The sequence below is a fragment of the Chenopodium quinoa genome, unplaced genomic scaffold, assembly GCF_001683475.1.
Source record: "Chenopodium quinoa cultivar QQ74 unplaced genomic scaffold, ASM168347v1, whole genome shotgun sequence".
Taxonomy (NCBI): domain Eukaryota; kingdom Viridiplantae; phylum Streptophyta; class Magnoliopsida; order Caryophyllales; family Amaranthaceae; genus Chenopodium; species Chenopodium quinoa.
The window spans coordinates 5,892,446-5,910,520 of NW_018743792.1; the positions used below are offsets into that span (position 1 = coordinate 5,892,446).

Below are 18,075 nucleotides of genomic sequence, written 5' to 3' on the forward strand. Positions count from 1 at the left end.
TAATTCTGAACCCTCTATCAGAATAATACACTTGTTGGAAGGACACCATTCCTTTCATTAATTGCATCAATTATTGATTTGATTGAATTTACTTCTTTGAAGTTTTTTGAATTGAATCAATAATTTAGGTTTGATTAATTTGATAGACATTGAAAATTTGCAATTAAATTCAAAATGAGCAAATAAATTGAAAATGAGCAAGCCTAATTAAAATGAGCAAATCCAAAAAAAATGAGCAAATATGAAAATGAGCAAAATAAGTTGGTGATGGTGGTAGGGTGCAGGGGACAGGGTCGGCGGCAGGGGAGTGAGAGTGAGATAGGTTGTGGTGGTGATAGTGGTGGTGGTAGGGTGCAGGGGCAGGGACAGGGACGGAGGAAGGAGAGAGAGTTTGGTGGTGGTGGTGATTGTACTGTGTAAGGAAGAGGGTGAGAAATGGCATTCAACTCATTATCATAAGTTGATGAAGCAGTGAAAAAGGTAGATGTAGCTAATGCTAATGGTAATACTAGGATTAGAAGAGAGAGAGTGCCCATATTATTGTGAAGAAAAAAGAGTAGAGAGAAAGAAAGTGGAGGGAAGCGATGGGAAGGCTTATGTAGCTGCTTCGTGGCAGGTGAAAGACTGCTAGGAGCGTTGCATTAGTGAAGCGAACGCAGTCCTTTGGGGACTTTAGCTTGCTGCAGATTTCGGCTACTAACAGGTCACCGTAGAAAGTGATTTCAGTTAAGGAGCATTCATGATTGATTGTTGATACAACAATATCCAAAATCAATTTCTTCTACATCTGCCTGGTCTATAATTGACTGTTTATATAAAATTGATCATTCGATGTAAATTTGGTTCTATAGATATGCTTTATGTTTGATGTTGCTGCATTGTACTGTGTTATTTTGACAAGTAATATATCATATATAGGCTCATTTAGCAAATCGTTAGTTGCTCATTTGTCAAATGATAAAATAGTTAGTTGCTCATTTGTCAAATGAGCAAATACTTAGTTGCTAATTTCACAAATGAGCATTGAGTTATTTGCTCATTTGACAAATGAGCATTCAATTATTTGCTCATTTGACAAAAGATCAAAGAAGTGTTTGCTTATTTCACAAATGAGCATTGAGTTCCTTGGTCTGCTTGCCTGTGCACAAGCCCCACCCACTTCTTCTTGGTCTGTTTCCTGCACACCAACCATACTCCCTTCTTCCACTTCCCTACACAAAACTATCCCCATGCCCCTTCATCTTTCGGCTTGTAGTTCTGATTTCAGAAATTGTTGTTGTTGTTGTTGTGTGTGTGTGTGTGTGAGAGAGAGAGAATTTAAGAGTGTATGTATAAGTGTGTTTGTTTGCTCCTGGCCGTGTACATTCTTATTTAAGAATATGATTTCAGTTCTAATTATTGAGAGTCTGTGTGTAAGTGTGTTTAAGGGGGTGCAGGTTCACTTGTTACTATTTTGTGGGAATGTTAATGACTTGTTATTTCTATTATGTTTAATGACAGAAATGATGAGGAAAAACGAACAACTTGACAGTCATTCTAATACCATCACAAATGTGCCAACTACTACTACAATAGTAGTTTCTCCTAAAGTAGCACCTTTACTCACTCCTGGAGGAACAAAAGAATGGCTTCCAATATGCCCCAATGAGTTGAAACCACTTATAGAAATGAAGTTTAATAATCTTGAAGAGGGCCTTGAATTTTATAAAAGTTACGTATTTGCTGCTAGATTCAACACAAGAAAGTCTACAACTAAAAGACAAAGAAGAAGCAAAGAATTGAAATCACAGTATATCTTATGCAATAAGGAAGGATACAAAGAGAAAAGAAAGGCTACTGTTGAAAAAGATTTAAATAACAAGGAAGGAGAAAGCAATGAAGAAAAACTTCAATCAAAAGGAAGAGACTCGTTTTTCGTGTTGGGTGCAAGGCACATATTGTTATAAAGCATTGTGATGATAACAAATTCATAGTGTCACAATTTCATGAGGGACATACTCATCCACTTTATACACCTAGTTGCAATCTCTTCCAAAAAGAAGGAAGGAAAATGAACATATTGCACAAAAAAATAATTGTGAATAATTCTAAGGTAACACTTTCAAAGTCTCTTATGTTTCGTGAATTCTCAATATGTTCTAATAAAAGCTGTTTGCTCATTTGACAAATGAGCAAATAATTATTTGCTGATTTGAAAAACGAGCATTGAATTGTTTGTTCATTTGAATAATGAGCATTAAATTGTTTGCTCATTTGACAAACTGTTTTGTTCTTTTAAATAGGTGAATATTGGTCCCGTTATAACTTTTCGAATGATGAAGGAAATTGTTGGAGGATATGATAACATTGGTGCATCTAAGCAAGATTTCAAAAATTTTCATAGAGATTTAAAAGCATACATTCAAGGAAGCGATGCTCTGTTCGTGGATAATTTTACCAACAAAAAGCTAATGTGGAGTGCTTTTTTCTTTAATTTTGAGATGGATGAAGATTATTTCCTTTGTAGAGCATTGTGGGCAGACCCCCTTTGTAAAACGAGTTATGCTCTATTTGGTGATATGGTATCCTTTGATACCACATACCAAACCAATAGGTAATACATAATAATCACAATTCATTTCTATGTTATAACTATGGCTTAACTTAATGACTTTGTTTTAAATGAACTTAGTATAATTGTTTGCTTACTTCAATGTGAAAAGTGAATATCCCCATAAGTCTAATTTTCTTTTATAAAAGTATGTTTATGGGCATTGAATTGCATGTTCATTTGACAAATGAGCATTGAATTATTTTCTCATTTGACAAATGAGCAAAAAATTGTTTTCTTATTTCACAAATGAGCATTGAGTTATTTGCTCATTTGACAAATGAGCATTCATATTTGCTCATTTGACAAAAGAGCAAAGTATTATTTGTTTATTTGACAAATGAGCATTGAGTTATCTGCTCATTTGACAAATGAGCATTGAATTATTTGCTCATTTGACAAATGAGCATTCAATTATTTGCTCATTTAACAGAAGAGCAAAGAATTGTTTGTTTATTTCAAAAATGAGCATTGAGTTATTTGCTCATTTGACAAATACGCATTCAATTATTTGCTCATTTGACAAAAGAGCAAAGAATTGTTTGTTTATTTCACAAATGAGCATTGAATTACTTACTCATTTAAAATTTAATCTGTATGTATAAACAGGTACAACATGGTGTTTACTCTACTTACAGGGGTTGACCATCATAAGAGCTGCATTACTTTTGCTGCTAGTTTCATAGAAAAGGAAGATATTGTGAAATTTGAGTGGCTGTTCAGATCATTTCTCAAGACAATGGGTGGGAATGAACCTAATTATATGATCACGGATCAGGATCCAGCTATGAAAATTGCTGTTAAAAGTGTGTTTAAGAAGACTGAACATCGTTTCTGTATGTGGCACATAATGAAAAAGTTACCAGAGAAGGTGGAGAAATTAATCATGCAAGAAGAAACTGGTTTCCTAAAAAAAATATGTGCTTGCATTTGGCATCTTGAAATTGAACCCGCTGAGTTTGAAGAAAGGTGGAACAAGGTGATGGTTGAATACCACTTGGAAGAACATGAGTGGTTAGGTTATATGTACAAGACAAGGGACAAGTGGATTCCGGCGTATTTCAGATATGTGTTCCTTGGAGGAATAATGCGTACAACATCAAGATCTGAAAGTGAAAACAACTTTTTTTGCTCCTTTATCAATCCTCATGTGTCATGATATACACGTTTTATACATAGATTTATCCCGACTTTTCATTACATTCTTGTATGGTTTTAGGCTCTTTAGAGCCATTTTCCGCTAACATTCTCTTCTCTAGTGTGCTCGGTGTATTCTTACAAGTTTTACAGGAACTTGGAGTTTCTCGGATGATTCGGACACATTTTGAGCGTTTTGGAGATGTTAGTGGACAAGGATGTAAAATTGAGCTAAACAAGAACCAAGTCTTAGAAGAATCTGCAAACAAGGAGCAGTTTTTATACTGTGCCCGGTCGGGCATTGCAAGCCCGGCCAGATCGGGCACAGTAGGACTTCATGGTTGATGCTAATATTGAAGCAAAGAAGCTGATTTATGGTTTTATTCCACGAGCCCGATCGGGCAGCCCATGCCCGGTTGGACAGGGCGCGTGGTGGCTGAGATGTTCAAAGCTACGAAATCAGAAGCAAGGTAGCTAGCGAAGAAGTGTGCCTCGCGCCCGATCGGGCGCCATATGCCCGGTTGGATCGGGTGCCGAGGAGAATAGCAAGGAAGAAGCAGCGCTGTATTTGATACCACATGCCCGATCGGGCAAGTCAAGCCTGGTTAGATCGGGCATGGTTATACGATTTGCCGTTTTATTATTTTCTTATTTTTACTTCATTAAGGGTATAAATACCCATTGTATTTATCATTAGAAAATATATTATTATCTCCTTAAGTTTTATTTTTCTCTCTAGAACCCTAGTTTAATACTTTTTAGCAATTTAATTCCTAGGTTAGATTTGGGTATTGTTGATTAACAATTTGAGTAATTTCAATTGAAGCATCATTGGTATTCATCTCTATTCCTTTCTCTTTCAATTATTTTTATTTACAATTATGTTTTCCTTGATTATTATTGTTATTGATTCTTTCAATATGTGTGAGTAGTTTTCTTATTCCAAGATCTAGGGTAGCCCAATTATGATTGATGCATGAATTAATTCTTTAAATTCTCTAATAACTATTACAATTGTTTATGCTAAATTGATTGTGATTATGCCAATACTAGATTAGAGATAATTAATATTGTTATTATTCCATAGTTCTAATCACAACGAGAGTTGGGTTTTAACTGATTTGAGTAGATTAATTTAGGGTTTGAATTTCATCACAAGAGTAGTTGAATTGATAATTGGGAAGTGAAGTAAAGTGTTTAATGTCTCTAATTTTCATGATTCCATGAGAATAGGTTTGATTGTATGTTAGAGAAGCCATTGATACTCGAGAGAGGTCCTTCGTATTGATTAGGGTTTACTTTTCCCCTTGTTAATTGGAATTGTATGTTAGGGGTAGATATATAATTGCATCGATCGTAATTGTGGTGATACTTGATCTTGGATGTTTTAGCTTATTGATTCATTATATTCTTTTGATTTATTCTAGTTTTCCATACTTTAGCTCTTAGTTTATTCCACCATTGATTGATTTTTGCTTAGTGATTACTTGAGTCTAGATAGTTTAGGTGAACCTTAGTCTCTTAGGATTCGACCCTTACTTGCCCGACTACATAGTTAGGAGGAATAGTTAGGTTATTTTTGTTAGGTACGCGACACGCCTATCAAATTTCGGCGCCGTTGTTGGGGACTAACGGTTTCATTTGATTATTTGTGATTCGTTTTTGCTAAGCTTTATTCGTTGCTTCGGCTATTTTCTCTTGTGTTTTTGATATTCTTTCTCTAGTTTTCTTGTTGCATGCCCACACTGTTTAGGGTAAAAATTACCCATGACAAATGGACCAATCCGGACCTGCCATGTGTCCACCACGTGGGCCAATCAGCGTCCGCCACTTGTCACCCTAAGAGGTCCAACATGGACTAATCAGGCCACGCCACGTGGCCTCCCATATGCCAAATAAGCAAAATGGCCACCAAGGCCCAAAGTCCGAGAGAAACCCAATTTTCCCCGGTTAACCTAAACCTAAAATTGGCACGCTTCTCAAGACTATAAATACTTAATTAATCCTCATTAAAGGGGATTCAGCAATTAATGACTCTCACCAAGAGAAAACCAAAACACATTGATCACTCCTCACCTAGAGGAACCAGATCTTCCAACCTTTACTTTTCCGCACTATTCACTCCTCAAGCAAGTACTAACTTGATCTTCGGAGGCGGAGCTCCTACCACAAGGAGTCTCCGTTTGTTTTGCAGGTACAGGCGCACGGATCCAGTCTCGGAATTGTAACTCTCCCGCAGGACATCAAAAAACCCCGAAACATTTTGGCGCCGTCTGTGGGGAGAGTACTTCTGAGATGGCATCCACGTCTGTACCGACTCCTGAAGAGAGGCGTCCCCTAGACGACCCTCAAGTTCAGTCGTCCAATCTTCAAAACATCTTGAGATCATATGTGTCCCATGCTTAGACAGGCGGCACCATAAGCAGCCGGCCAGGTCTAAACCACCCCCAATTGGAGTTACATGCGCCTAGCATGACACTCAATGGGTACAACCGGCAAGATAGAAGCCTCCCAGCGTTCGGCCCGACAGCCAAGTACTACAAGCGTCGTACGGACGGATGCCAAGAGTCGTATACATAGGCTTGTAAGCTATTATTAATTATCAAATCATTATTATGATATTGTTAATTTAAAAAAAATAAAATTATTATTATGATATCAAGGTGGCGTATGGTGTGTAATAAAGCCGGCCGCAAGTGCCTGTCTCAAATGCTATCAGCTAGCATGCAAGTGGGATACAAGCGACAATTGTAACCAGGCATCCATACCAAAGCTTGAACATCATAACAGGCGGCACCATCCTTGACTCCGAAGCTGGCAGGGCAGCAATACCATTATTATAATATCATACGGAAATAAAGGGAAAGTCGCCTAACTACTCCAATTTATATGAACATACATTTTGGTGGAAATAAAGGGAAAGCTGCCTAACTGCACTACTTAAGTATATACATATAAGTAACAGATTACTTATGTATTTACAAGGATCATATGGGCCACACCCATATCTCATTTACTACAAGACAGCTAGCTTGTCCGTGAACTTTATTCACAAATCCACTAGTTCATTAACTAGTAGAGTTAGATTTTCCATGACGTTGCTTTTGTAAATTTGAGCTACCAGCTTGCTTGCATTATGGTGGTGGCCGACACTATGAAAATGACGTATGGATTTGATTGCATGAGGATAGCTGGCACTACCAAGCTACTCCAGAATTCCTTAAACAAGCTTCTCTATAAACAAAGGCGGCAAAGCTCCACTAGTTCCACTATTTCATTAACTAGTGGAATGAGCTTGACCATTATTCATCTTTCATTTGCTATATAGAGCAGCTAGCTTACTTGCATTATGATGGCTAACAAGTATAAAATCAGATGGGAAAGCAGCTCACTTGTGTAGTCCAAGTAGCATCGTAGAGGCAGCCATCCATGTTTAAACAGGCGGCACCACAATGTTGAGCAGGTGGCAACGCTAGCCGGCAGTAGCACAAGCAATATGGGCAGAGGCCGTATGTATGTATAGACACCATGCCGAATAAATTTTTTTTGAAGAAACAACTGGCACCATGCAAGCCCCAAGCAGGCGGCACCTAGAAGTTGTCCCTCAAGAAAACAAGTGGCCTTATGATTAAATGACAACTGCTAATTGGCAAGAACTCACCTAAAGCAGCCGACACTTGGTTGAAAGGGCATGAGCTAATACGGGTCTTCATGCTTTTGAAATGGGGGCCTAGTCTTATGATCATTTTTGTCTAAATAAAGCCAAGCACGTAAATAGCGTGCAACCGACATCATGCGCTAGTCACCGAGTTTCAGTCGGCATTTACATTGTGGCTCATTGAATTGTGATGCAATGAACAAAGCCCACCTTTTAAACAACCGGCCTTTGAAATTTTTTGCAAGTGTAGGCGGAGCATGGTCGCCCATGCTGGAGCAGGCGGCAGCTACCTAGCACCTAGGCAGGCGACAGCCGGCTTAGTACCATGCACGCAGCAGCCAACCAACACCCAGTCAGGCGAGGCGGTTAGGTGGCATTCAATGGCACTCACAAGTATTTTACAAACGTGAACATTTCTCTTTATAAGAATTATTAATAACACAGCCGACCAGGAGCCTTGAACTTGGCTATGTTGGGATGAGGTAAACAGCCGGCACTCAATAATCACACAAACGGCCAAGCTAAAACAGTCGGCCTTTGAAAGAGCTCGCGAGTACGATGCGAAGCATGGGTGTCTATCCTTGAGCAGCCGGCATTAACATCAACTAAAGCGAGGCCTCAGTTCCAAAGCCTACCCAGCCATCCAACCAGACGTCCAACCATCATTAAAACAGGCGACCCTTATTGCTCATCAACCATTGAGGTGTCATCACAAGCAGCAGGCGGCCATCATGGTGGAAAATGAAACAATAAGCTTCCTAAACAACCAGCCTTATCACAAGAGAAGAGGCGCCCAAGCGAGACGACCCGGCGAAGCTTACTTCAAATCTTGAAAGCAAGAGCTATGGGTATTTTCAATGGCCGCATGGTTCGTAGTAAAGCACTTGGCCTTGAGCAGCCGGCATCTAAAGGTACCCAGCAACTGCCCAGGCGGCTCTTAACCACATTCGGCTATGTATACATAAAATACATAGCGTTTAATTGCAACTAGCAGACATGAACATTTCATTGAAAAGGCATGAGTTCAAACTTAAGAAAAATACAAGTAAAATGCTGAACTCACGCTCTCGTCTGCCGGCTACCCACCTTAGTTGCTAAATGGTGTCCGAAACAATTCTGCCTTGATTGTCATAAACTAACCGTGAAACTCCAAATTGTTTGAGAATGTGCAAGGCGGCACCTCAATGACGAAGTCTAAGCTAGCAGGTGGCAACCAAGTAATCAAGAAGCTATGAGTGCTATGCTCTCCTTTGATACCAGCGACATTGGATACAAATCAGAGCAAATCATTAAAACAGCAGGCTTAGTATCAAATGACAATCAACGAGATTAGCCGGCTATTTTCAGCTAGGCGCCTAATCTTGGATCGTTGAACCATTGAAATCGTTCACAATACGAAGCGGAGCAACCGGCACCTCGGCATCGTTCCTCAAGCTAGCAAGCAACAGCCGACCAAAACCATGCGAACAACAACAAGTCCCTTGTATGTATAATAGTAGACGACATGCCCCACTACATGCAACGAGCAATTTTGGTAAACACAAAATTACTGCTAGAACGTCACGAGCCGCATGGTAGTAGCAGCCAGCTTTAAACTAGCTAGGCGCATTCTCTTGGACCTTTGAGCCGTCAAAATTACATTAATTTGTGTAGCAAAAGCTTGGCAGCCACATTCGGCATGGTAGGTTCTACAAAATAGGCGGCACTTGATGCAACAAACATCCAGCCAAACATGTTAAACAACATGCGGCAACCACCCCACTTCAATTCCAACCATGCATACTCCTAGACTCGGCAAGCAAGCATAAACACCGAGCTTAACTTGAGAAGTCACTCTTGCCCCCTGATTTTCTTGGTTTTCAAGATGTTACACGCAAGCCCTCGTGATTATAGGATCAACTAGCCTTATCACGTGTAAAGGCGGACCTAGCGTAGGACATCTAAATATCTCGAGTGGGGCAAGACGGCTGGGCACATGCTATCTCCTCTTGTCCAAAGTTCATCATTATTATCATTATTATGATTATGTAGGCGGCACCCTATTTAAGACCCTCTACGAAGAAAAGTAGCCGGCCCCCAACATAGAACTTTGAACGAAATAAGTGACAAAGCCAGCTCCTGAGCCAGCAAGCTCACCAAGGGATCAAGGACCGGTGACAAATGTGTGGGTCGAGCCTTAAGGGAAATAGACACCAAGGTCACAAACTACATAAAAAGAAATTTTAACATGGCCACCTGTCCCCATTCAAAGAAGGAGGCGTCCAAACGTCATCAATCCTCTATGGAAGGGAACTAGGTGATCCATCTGCTCTAACACTTGAAATTATTTCAATACTTGATACTGATTCAGAGGGGCAGGCCGCCTATACATTTACAGTCGCTTACTCTGCATTGAGTATTTCACTTTATCATCAGAGGGGCATGCCGTCTGTACCTTTACAGTCGGCTACTCTCCATTAAGTATTTTACTCTATCTTTAGAGGGGCATGCCGTCTGTACCTTTACAGTCGGCTACTCTCCATTGAGTATTTTACTCTATCTTCAGAGGGGCATGCCGCCTGTACCTTTACAGTTGGCTACTCTCCATTGAATATTTTACTCTATCACCATAGGGGCATGCCGTCTGGACATACAGTCGATTCCAAGACAGACGACCACCCTCCTATACTTAGCTAAAAAATGATGGTGGCCTGGCCGACCCTGTGCCTAAATAGGCAGCTTCCCTCCTCTTACTTAGCATCTGCGTCCACCAAAGGACTAACCAAGGCCACAGGCCGAATGATCAGATCAGGCGCCAAGCCAACTGATCCAATCTTCAAAAATAATACGACCTGTCCCAACATCATAGCAGGCGTCCGACGACATCCCTCCGGATGAAATTCGTCGCAGAGAGCAGCTCCTTTTTGGGTGGAACATTGCTCTATAAACTAATTACACGGCACCTATACGACTGTCCCCAAGGGCAACCGCGTAGCCGTTTTTGAGACAAGGATAACTCTATCACTAACCAAACCAGTGGTAGCAGTTGACATCTGAGTCAGATGACCGCCTGTATTACTTGGGATAAATGCAAGGGGTACCTCTTGAGTTAATAGCCAACAAACATTGGTGAATCAAAAGGTTCAGCCGGCCTCCGCCGCCTGGTTTCCCTACTACTCAAACAAAATAGGCAGTGATTGACTAACCTCAAGGTTAACTAGTCGCCCTCCTTAGTACAGAACCTAAAAGGTATGAGAGATCCGCCTGTTTTTTGGCAAACAAGGGCTCTCGACCACTATTCCTACTAGATCTGACAAAAGCTACCGCCCAGGCATAGCTACTCTGGCCAGGCGTCCCGTTCACAGAAACAGACGACCTGTCCCCATCAAACTTGGTGAAATTCACCAAATATTATGAAACCATGCCAAAACATTTTGGCACCACTATTCTTACTAGGTTGGCTATACTTAAAGCTGTCGTCTATAACCTAACAGGTGTAGCTACTTCGGTTGGACGTCCCGTCTGACGCCTGCTTCTATGCAGCCACCAAAGCAAACGACCAGCCATCCCCCAACGAAATAAACTAAGTACCAAACTTAGTATATTGAATCAAAAGAGGCCAATGGCCGAATAATGCTAAACGCTTACCCCTTATGCAATAGTTGACAGTCCACCTGATCAGGGGCTATCTGCATAGTGGGGCAAAGAATCGGCATCTGTCTAGTTCGGCGGCAATCATTATTATGATTGATTAACTTTGAAAATGTCATACCGACCAAGGTATCAAAATTTTCTAAGTTAATCAAGTCCATCTCCCATTAGAACTAGACAAGATGCCGACCTAGCAAAGCTTCGAGGGTCTAACTTTCGAAAGGAGCAATCCCTCCTGGAAAGAGAAATTACTCCTTCCGAGGGGAAAATGTTTAGGGTAAAAATTACCCATGACAAATGGACCAATCCGGACCTGCCACGTGTCCACCACGTGGGCCAATCAGCGTCCGCCACTTGTCACCCTAAGAGGTCCAACATGGACTAATCAGGCCACGCTACGTGGCCTCCCATATGCCAAATAGGCAAAATGGCCACCAAGGCCCAAAGTCCAAGAGAAGCCCAATTTGCCCCGGTTAACCTAAACCTAAAATTGGCACGCTTCTCAAGACTATAAATACTTAATTAATCCTCATTAAAGGGGATTCAGCAATTAATGACTCTCACCAAGAGAAAACCAAAACACATTGATCACTCCTCACCTAGAGGAACCAGATCTTCCAACCTTTACTTTTCCGCACTATTCACTCCTCAAGCAAGTACTAACTTGATCGTCGGAGGCGGAGCTCCTACCACAAGGAGTCTCCGTTTGTTTTGCAGGTACAGGCGCACGGATCCAGTCTCGGAATTGTAACTCTCCCGCAGGACATCAGAAAACCCCGAAACACACACGGCGCTCAGGGTCAGACGATCTTGAACCATTTGACTCTGAGATCAAGGCAACTATAAGGAGAAGGAGAACAAGAAATCGACGAAGGAGAAACATGGAAGACGCCACGAAATCCCTTTTGGAGTACGGTATTCCTGATACAACTACCAGATTCCTTTCTAGCATTGTCAGGCCACCTGTGACGGCTCAGCACTTCGAGCTAAAGCCACAATTCATTCAGTTCATCTCCAAAGATTCTTTTGCAGGCACACCACATGATTGCCCGGTAAGTCATATTGATTGTTTCTTGGAGAAATGTGATACTATGAAAATGAATGGTGTTACAGATGATGCTATCAGACTTCGCCTTTTCCCTTTCTCACTACGGGATAGGGCGAAGGAATGGTTGAGAGATGAAGGCACTGCCTCGTTTGATACATGGGAAAAGCTAGTGAAAGCTTTTCTAGTAAAGTTTTTGGGACAGGAAAAGACTGCTAGGTTAAAGAACGAGCTAGCTACCTTTCGTCAATCTGATGATGAGACTCTATATGAGGCATGGAGAAGATTCAAGCGCTTACAGAGACAATGCCCTCATCATGGTATCCTAGAGTGGTTGTTGATCCAAACATTCTACAATAGTCTGACCCATGAGTTCCGCATTTACATTGATGCTGCATCCGGGGGTTCTCTCATGACTAAGAACCCAACTAAAGCCAAGGAGCTAGTTGAGAAGATGGCAGCCAATGACAATTATCATCCAAGGGGCAGAAATACTGTGAAGACTAGAGGGAAATTTGATGTTGATGCTTTAACTCTCTTGACAAGTTCTATACAGGCATTAACAAGCAAGTTTGATAAAATCCAAGCTGGATCCACTTCCACTTCATTAGAAACATGTCAATTATGTGGTATTCAAGGCCATATTGCTCCACAATGTCATCCGCCCTCTGATGAAATGTCAATCGAGCAAGCAAATGCCTTCTATATTACGTCACCTAAAAGGCCGTATGATGCTCAAGCTCAATTGTATTCTCCACCACCACCACCTAATCTTCAAGCAAGGAAATCTTTTAATCACCAACCATGTATCAACAACTACCACCGTAAACTTCAAAATACAACCTCGATTCCACTATGGAGACTTTCACTACCTCCCTTCTTCGACAGCAAGAGCTTATGACAAAGCAATTTGAGCTACAAGCAAAGCAAAATGAACACTTTTTGAAGTTCAATTCAATTGCTTATGGATCAAAATAAGAGGATAGAAACCCACCTTTCTCAACTTTCACAACAAGTGAGTCATTTATCAACTCTTCATGATCAAGCAAAAGTTCAAAAGGAATAATGCAATGCAGTTTTCTTGAGAAGAGATGAATTATTTCCGAGGAAAATAGATTAGAAAGTGTGCAGTGTGGAGCCAAGAAAAGATGAACAGGGTGAGGATGTAAAAAGTCCCAAACATGCTGCTCCATCGGCCTATGAGGAACCAATGCCCTTCCCGCAAAGGTTGTCAAAAGCCGTGCTCGATAGACATTTTGGGAAATACTGCGAAGCTCTTAAGAAGGTACACACTTCTATTCCTTTTTCCGATCTCTTAATTCAAATGCCTCAATTTGCAAATTTTGTGAAGAATATTAAAGATCAACATGAGGATAAGGAAGTAGTAAATGAGAAAGGCTCTACTCTTTTATGTGATAGCCTACCACCTAAGCTGCATGATCCTGGTAGTTTCACTATTCCCTGTATGATAAACGAAAAAATTTTCGACAAGGTTTTGTGTGATTTAGGTGCTAGTGTTAATTTAATGCCTTGTTCATTATATGAAAAATTGGGTTAGCAAAAACTTAAACCTTCCCCTATTTCTCTTCAAATGGCTGATAGGACTTCTAGACTCCCTATGGGTGTGGTTGAGATGTATTAGCTAAGGTTGGTGAACTTGTTTTTCCTATTGATTTTGTTGTTATGGACATGAAAGAAGACCATAAGATCCTAATTATATTCGGTCGTCCATTCCTTGCCACAAGTCAAGCTCTAATAGATGTTCCTAAAGGACAAGTGACCATTAGGGCCCAGAATAAACAAGTCATGTTTAAGCTCTTTAATGAACATAATTTTATATTTGATGGTGGTACTTGTTTAAGAATTGATACTACTAACCCTTTGGTTGATAAGTGTGTATTTGGTAGAAATTTTGTGATAAACGAGGATAAAATTCCACCCAATGATGAGCTTAGCTACATGAAGGTAAGTTCGGATACAAAGCATGTCAAATATAAAATGAAGGAGTCACTTGGAGGCAGATATTTTCATGGGCAACATCGCGGAGTTCCTTCTTCGTGTGGTGACCTAGGTTGAGCTAACAACGAAGGTCAAGCTAAAGACCTTGATAAACTACCGCTTTGCGGGAGGCAACCCGTATTTTATTGTTCTTATTTTATTCTTTTCTAATTTTTGCGTGTTTTTGTTTGTCTTTGGCTTTTAGAGAGGTAAGGAAAGTGTAACTTGCGCTTGTGGGAGTTTGTTTTTGTGCAAATTTTGAGCCAAAGAAGAACTGAATTCATTCAAACGTTCAATCTCCTTCGTGCCCGATCGGGCATCCCTTGCCCGGTCTGACCGGGCGGTGAGGGTTGAGAATTAGCTTCAATTCTTCTTTCTTTCATGCTTCTCGCGCCTGATCAGGCAGCCCATGCCCGGTCAGACCAGGTACGCATACGGTTCATCAAAACTGCTCAAGTTCGACAGGCCATAAATTTTGCGTCACTTAACGGATTTTTGCGTGTGACCTATCGTCGGAAAGCTCTTCAAGTCTACTTTCCAATGAACGGAATGGTGTTCTTCTAACAAGTGTATTATTCGGATAGAGGGTTCAGAATTATTACATAGCTAATTCTTCAGTAAGGTCAAGTGAACGGAATGCCTAGGTGGAAGCCGCTTCCGATCAGTAATATTAAGGTACAATTAATATTACAGCTTAATCTTAACTGAACCCTTCGGGTTGAACCCAATCGAACAACCGATCCGAGACGACGAATTAATCTCAAAGCATTTAATTAGTCGACAGAGTTTTACGAATACAGACGTCGGATATCGAGCCTAGGGCGTCGTGACCAAGCTTCGCAAAATCACAAGCGACAAGTACGAGCATAGCCGTAGCTAGGCTAGGATAGCTAATCGCAAGCCCAGGCGCACCATGTGTGTGCTAGGCGCATCATGGTGTGCTAGGCGTAGCATGAGTGCCTAGGCGCCATCGCAGCCCTTGCATCATACACTAGGCGCACCATCGCTGGCACTAGGTGCTGGCGTGTGTGCGTGCCTAGCAGGGCAGCACCATCGCTAGCATCAAGTACTAGCATGGGTGCTTGCCTCACATCACAGCACGCTGAGCGTGTGTGAGTGCCAAGGCACCATCGCAGGCCTAGCACCACGCACAACACCATCGCAGTGCTAGGCACATGCGTGTGTGCGTGTGCGTGTGCACCATCGCCAAGCATCGCCCAGCAGCCTCGCAATGCAGCACCGAGCATTCGCATAGCTGTGTGCTTGCGTGCGTGCCTTTGCATGGCAGCACCAAGCACAGCAAGCTAGCAAGCAGCACTAGCCTTGCTCAGTGCGTGTGCATGTGCACCATCGCCCAGCACCAAGCCTAGCATGCGTGGCTCGCTAGCAGCACGCATGCTAGACCTTGCGTGCGTGAGGGGCTGGCAGGCATGGCTATGCATAGAGCCTGTGCGAGGGATGCGAGTGTGTGCGAGGCAATGCGTGGGAGTGCTGAGCTAGCGCTAGCATGCTAGCACAGCCTAGCACTAGCACGCACCAGCGCCAAGCATCGCCCAGCACCAGCACGCACAACCTGGCTGGGGATGCAAGGCTGCTGGCTAGTGCTAGCTTGCAGCGCTAGCTGGCACGCTAGCTGGCAGCCAGCACAGCCCTCCTTGAGGCGGTTTGTGTGTGGACGTGGGGACCAAGCAAAGCCTTGGGGAGCAAGGCTATGGTCCCCCCCACCTAACCTTGGGCATCACTCATAAGCATATGGTTATGCCACTTGTCGCGTTGTGATTGATCTTAATTATTTATTTAATTTGGAATTAAATAAATTATTGATTTCACCAACTCTCCCACATTGGTGGGAGATTGGAAATTAAGGGTTCATTTCCCTATAAATACCAAAGGCTTAGGTATTTGGGAATACACAACCTTGAGTGGAATTAAAAGGCAACTCTTGATTTGAGTAAACCTTGATTCGTAAAACTCATAGTTTTATTTGTTCGGGTCTCGACTAACCTTCGAGACTTAGGACGCTCGGGTCGGGTTCGAGGGTACAATCCCGTTGGAGACCTCGTATTTTCGGGGTTCAAGTAAGAGCTCATTGTTGAGCGAAGCACGCGTCAAAGGTATAATCTTTTATCCTTTCTTGTGTTTAATTATGTTTTGCTTGTTAATTGCATTTATTATGGGGGCGGGTCTTGGCGGGTTTCTTTCCGCGTAGTGTGGGTCATTACGAAACCCAACAGCGGTATCGGAGCCACGCTCCTTTTAATTTTTGCAATTATTAATTAATTATGGTGTTTTAAAGTAAGATTTAATTTTTGGTTTTTCTTTTCTAATTAGATTAGAAGCTCGTTTTAATTAATTTTAAAACTCGTATTTTTATCGATTTGGCTGTCGAACCCAGATTTTGGCTCAAATATAGTGATTTTTGGGCGGAATCGACATTCTGAAACAGATTCAGTCCTTTTTAAAGGCTGTCCAGAAGCCAAATTTGAACCAGAAACCCAAGTTTATGGGGTTTTTTTCGTTTTTCAACGAAAATTTTAAATCTTTTTAAGCCTTGATTAATGAAAGTATTACAAGGTTAGATTAAATGCATTATTGCATCCCTAATCTACTGCTATATTAAATTTCCTTAAGCATTATTAAGGAGTTTTAATTAGTGCTTGAGTTGATATGCCTTTTTTCACATAAACTTGTTTTTTCACAATTTTGCAAATTAATTGCAATAATGTGTGAATGTTTGATGTGAATGTGTAATTTTAAGTTTCTAATATGTTAAAGTTCTAATCTTTAAAGGTTTAAATGATTGGAACTCTAACCCTAAATTCCATATTGAACAAAGTTTGGATTTTTCATTTTGGTTGATTAAAATCCAGTAAGTTCAAATACTTGTGAGTAAAATTTTGATTAATCTTCATATTGGAAGATGTAATCTTATTATTTTACACAAGTATGAAATTTGGAAAATTTTTATCATTAGATGGTTAATTTATTTTTTCAACTCCCATTTGTCAAATCCATTATTAATTTGCATATTTGTTAAATTAATTATGGACACAACTCATTTAATTTTAAGCGTAAAGAAAGACCTAAATTTGTTCAAAATAAATTTTTGGATGATTTAGGCTTGAGCACCATTAAAATTAAATTTATTTAAGTTAGACTTATTTTATTTTATTTTATTTTTCCTCAAATTGATTCTAAAATGTAATTTAGAATTAATTTTTGTCACACACAAATCAGAATTAAAATTCCTAGTAAAATGCACGCAAATCGATGCAAAAACGCAAGCGTCACCAAGGCTAGCCGGGCTGCCTAGCAGCCCACATGTAGGCTGCCTATGGTGCGCGCATGGCTGAGTATCAATGTTGCGTGGCTGTGTGGCGAAGGATGCTAAAGTGCTGGGCTTGGGCAGTGGCATTGGCTGCTGGCTGCTTGGGGTGCTGCTAGGTAGCGTGGTAGCAAGCACCAGCCAGCCCCCACTTGCTGGCAGGCGCAAGCATGCGAGCAGGCATGCGTAGTGCTGGCTAGCGTAGTGTGTTGTGCTGGGCGCAGCATGCTAGCACCAAGCGCCAGCACAGCCCTTGATGCTGCTGGTGCTGTGTGGCGTAGGCTGCTGGCAAGCTTGTGCTGCTGCTGGGCAGAGAGGCAGCAAGCCCCAGCCAGCCAGCCCACTGCTGCCTAGCAGCCATGGTGCACAATGCCAATGCTTGGGTGGGGCTATTTTGCTTAATTTTTGAGCTATGCAATTTTGCGAAAATTTTGCCGTTTTAAATTATTTATGTAATTATTTTAACGAGGTTAGACCTCGATTTTTCCGGCTTTTGCAAAATTTTTTGATTTTGACAAATTATGGGTTATGCCGACTTAATTAATTGGATTAATTAAGTGTGGATGCGGAATTTAGTGGGAGCTTAGTTAATTACGTGAGCATTTTGTTTTTAGAAATAATGAATTAAACAACTTTGACTAGTTTTAATTAGGCGCGTTAATTGGATTAACCACCTAAGTTAGTTACTAGTT

The 18,075-nt window shown here is 41.2% G+C and overlaps 1 protein-coding gene across 1 annotated transcript; it reads left to right on the top strand.

Annotated features, from left to right (window-relative positions):
- Window positions 1–11,896: 11,896 nt before the first annotated feature.
- Window positions 11,897–12,961, top strand: LOC110685124. Its single transcript, XM_021861585.1, has one exon. The coding sequence runs from the start codon at window positions 11,897–11,899 to the stop codon at window positions 12,959–12,961; it is 1,065 nt and encodes a 354-aa protein (XP_021717277.1).
- The last annotated feature ends 5,114 nt before the right edge of the window (window positions 12,962–18,075 follow it).

Coding starts and splice junctions, on each gene's coding strand:
- LOC110685124 (XM_021861585.1), top strand. CDS start 11,897: ATGGAAGACGCCACGAAATCCCTTTTGGAGTACGGTATTCCTGATACA.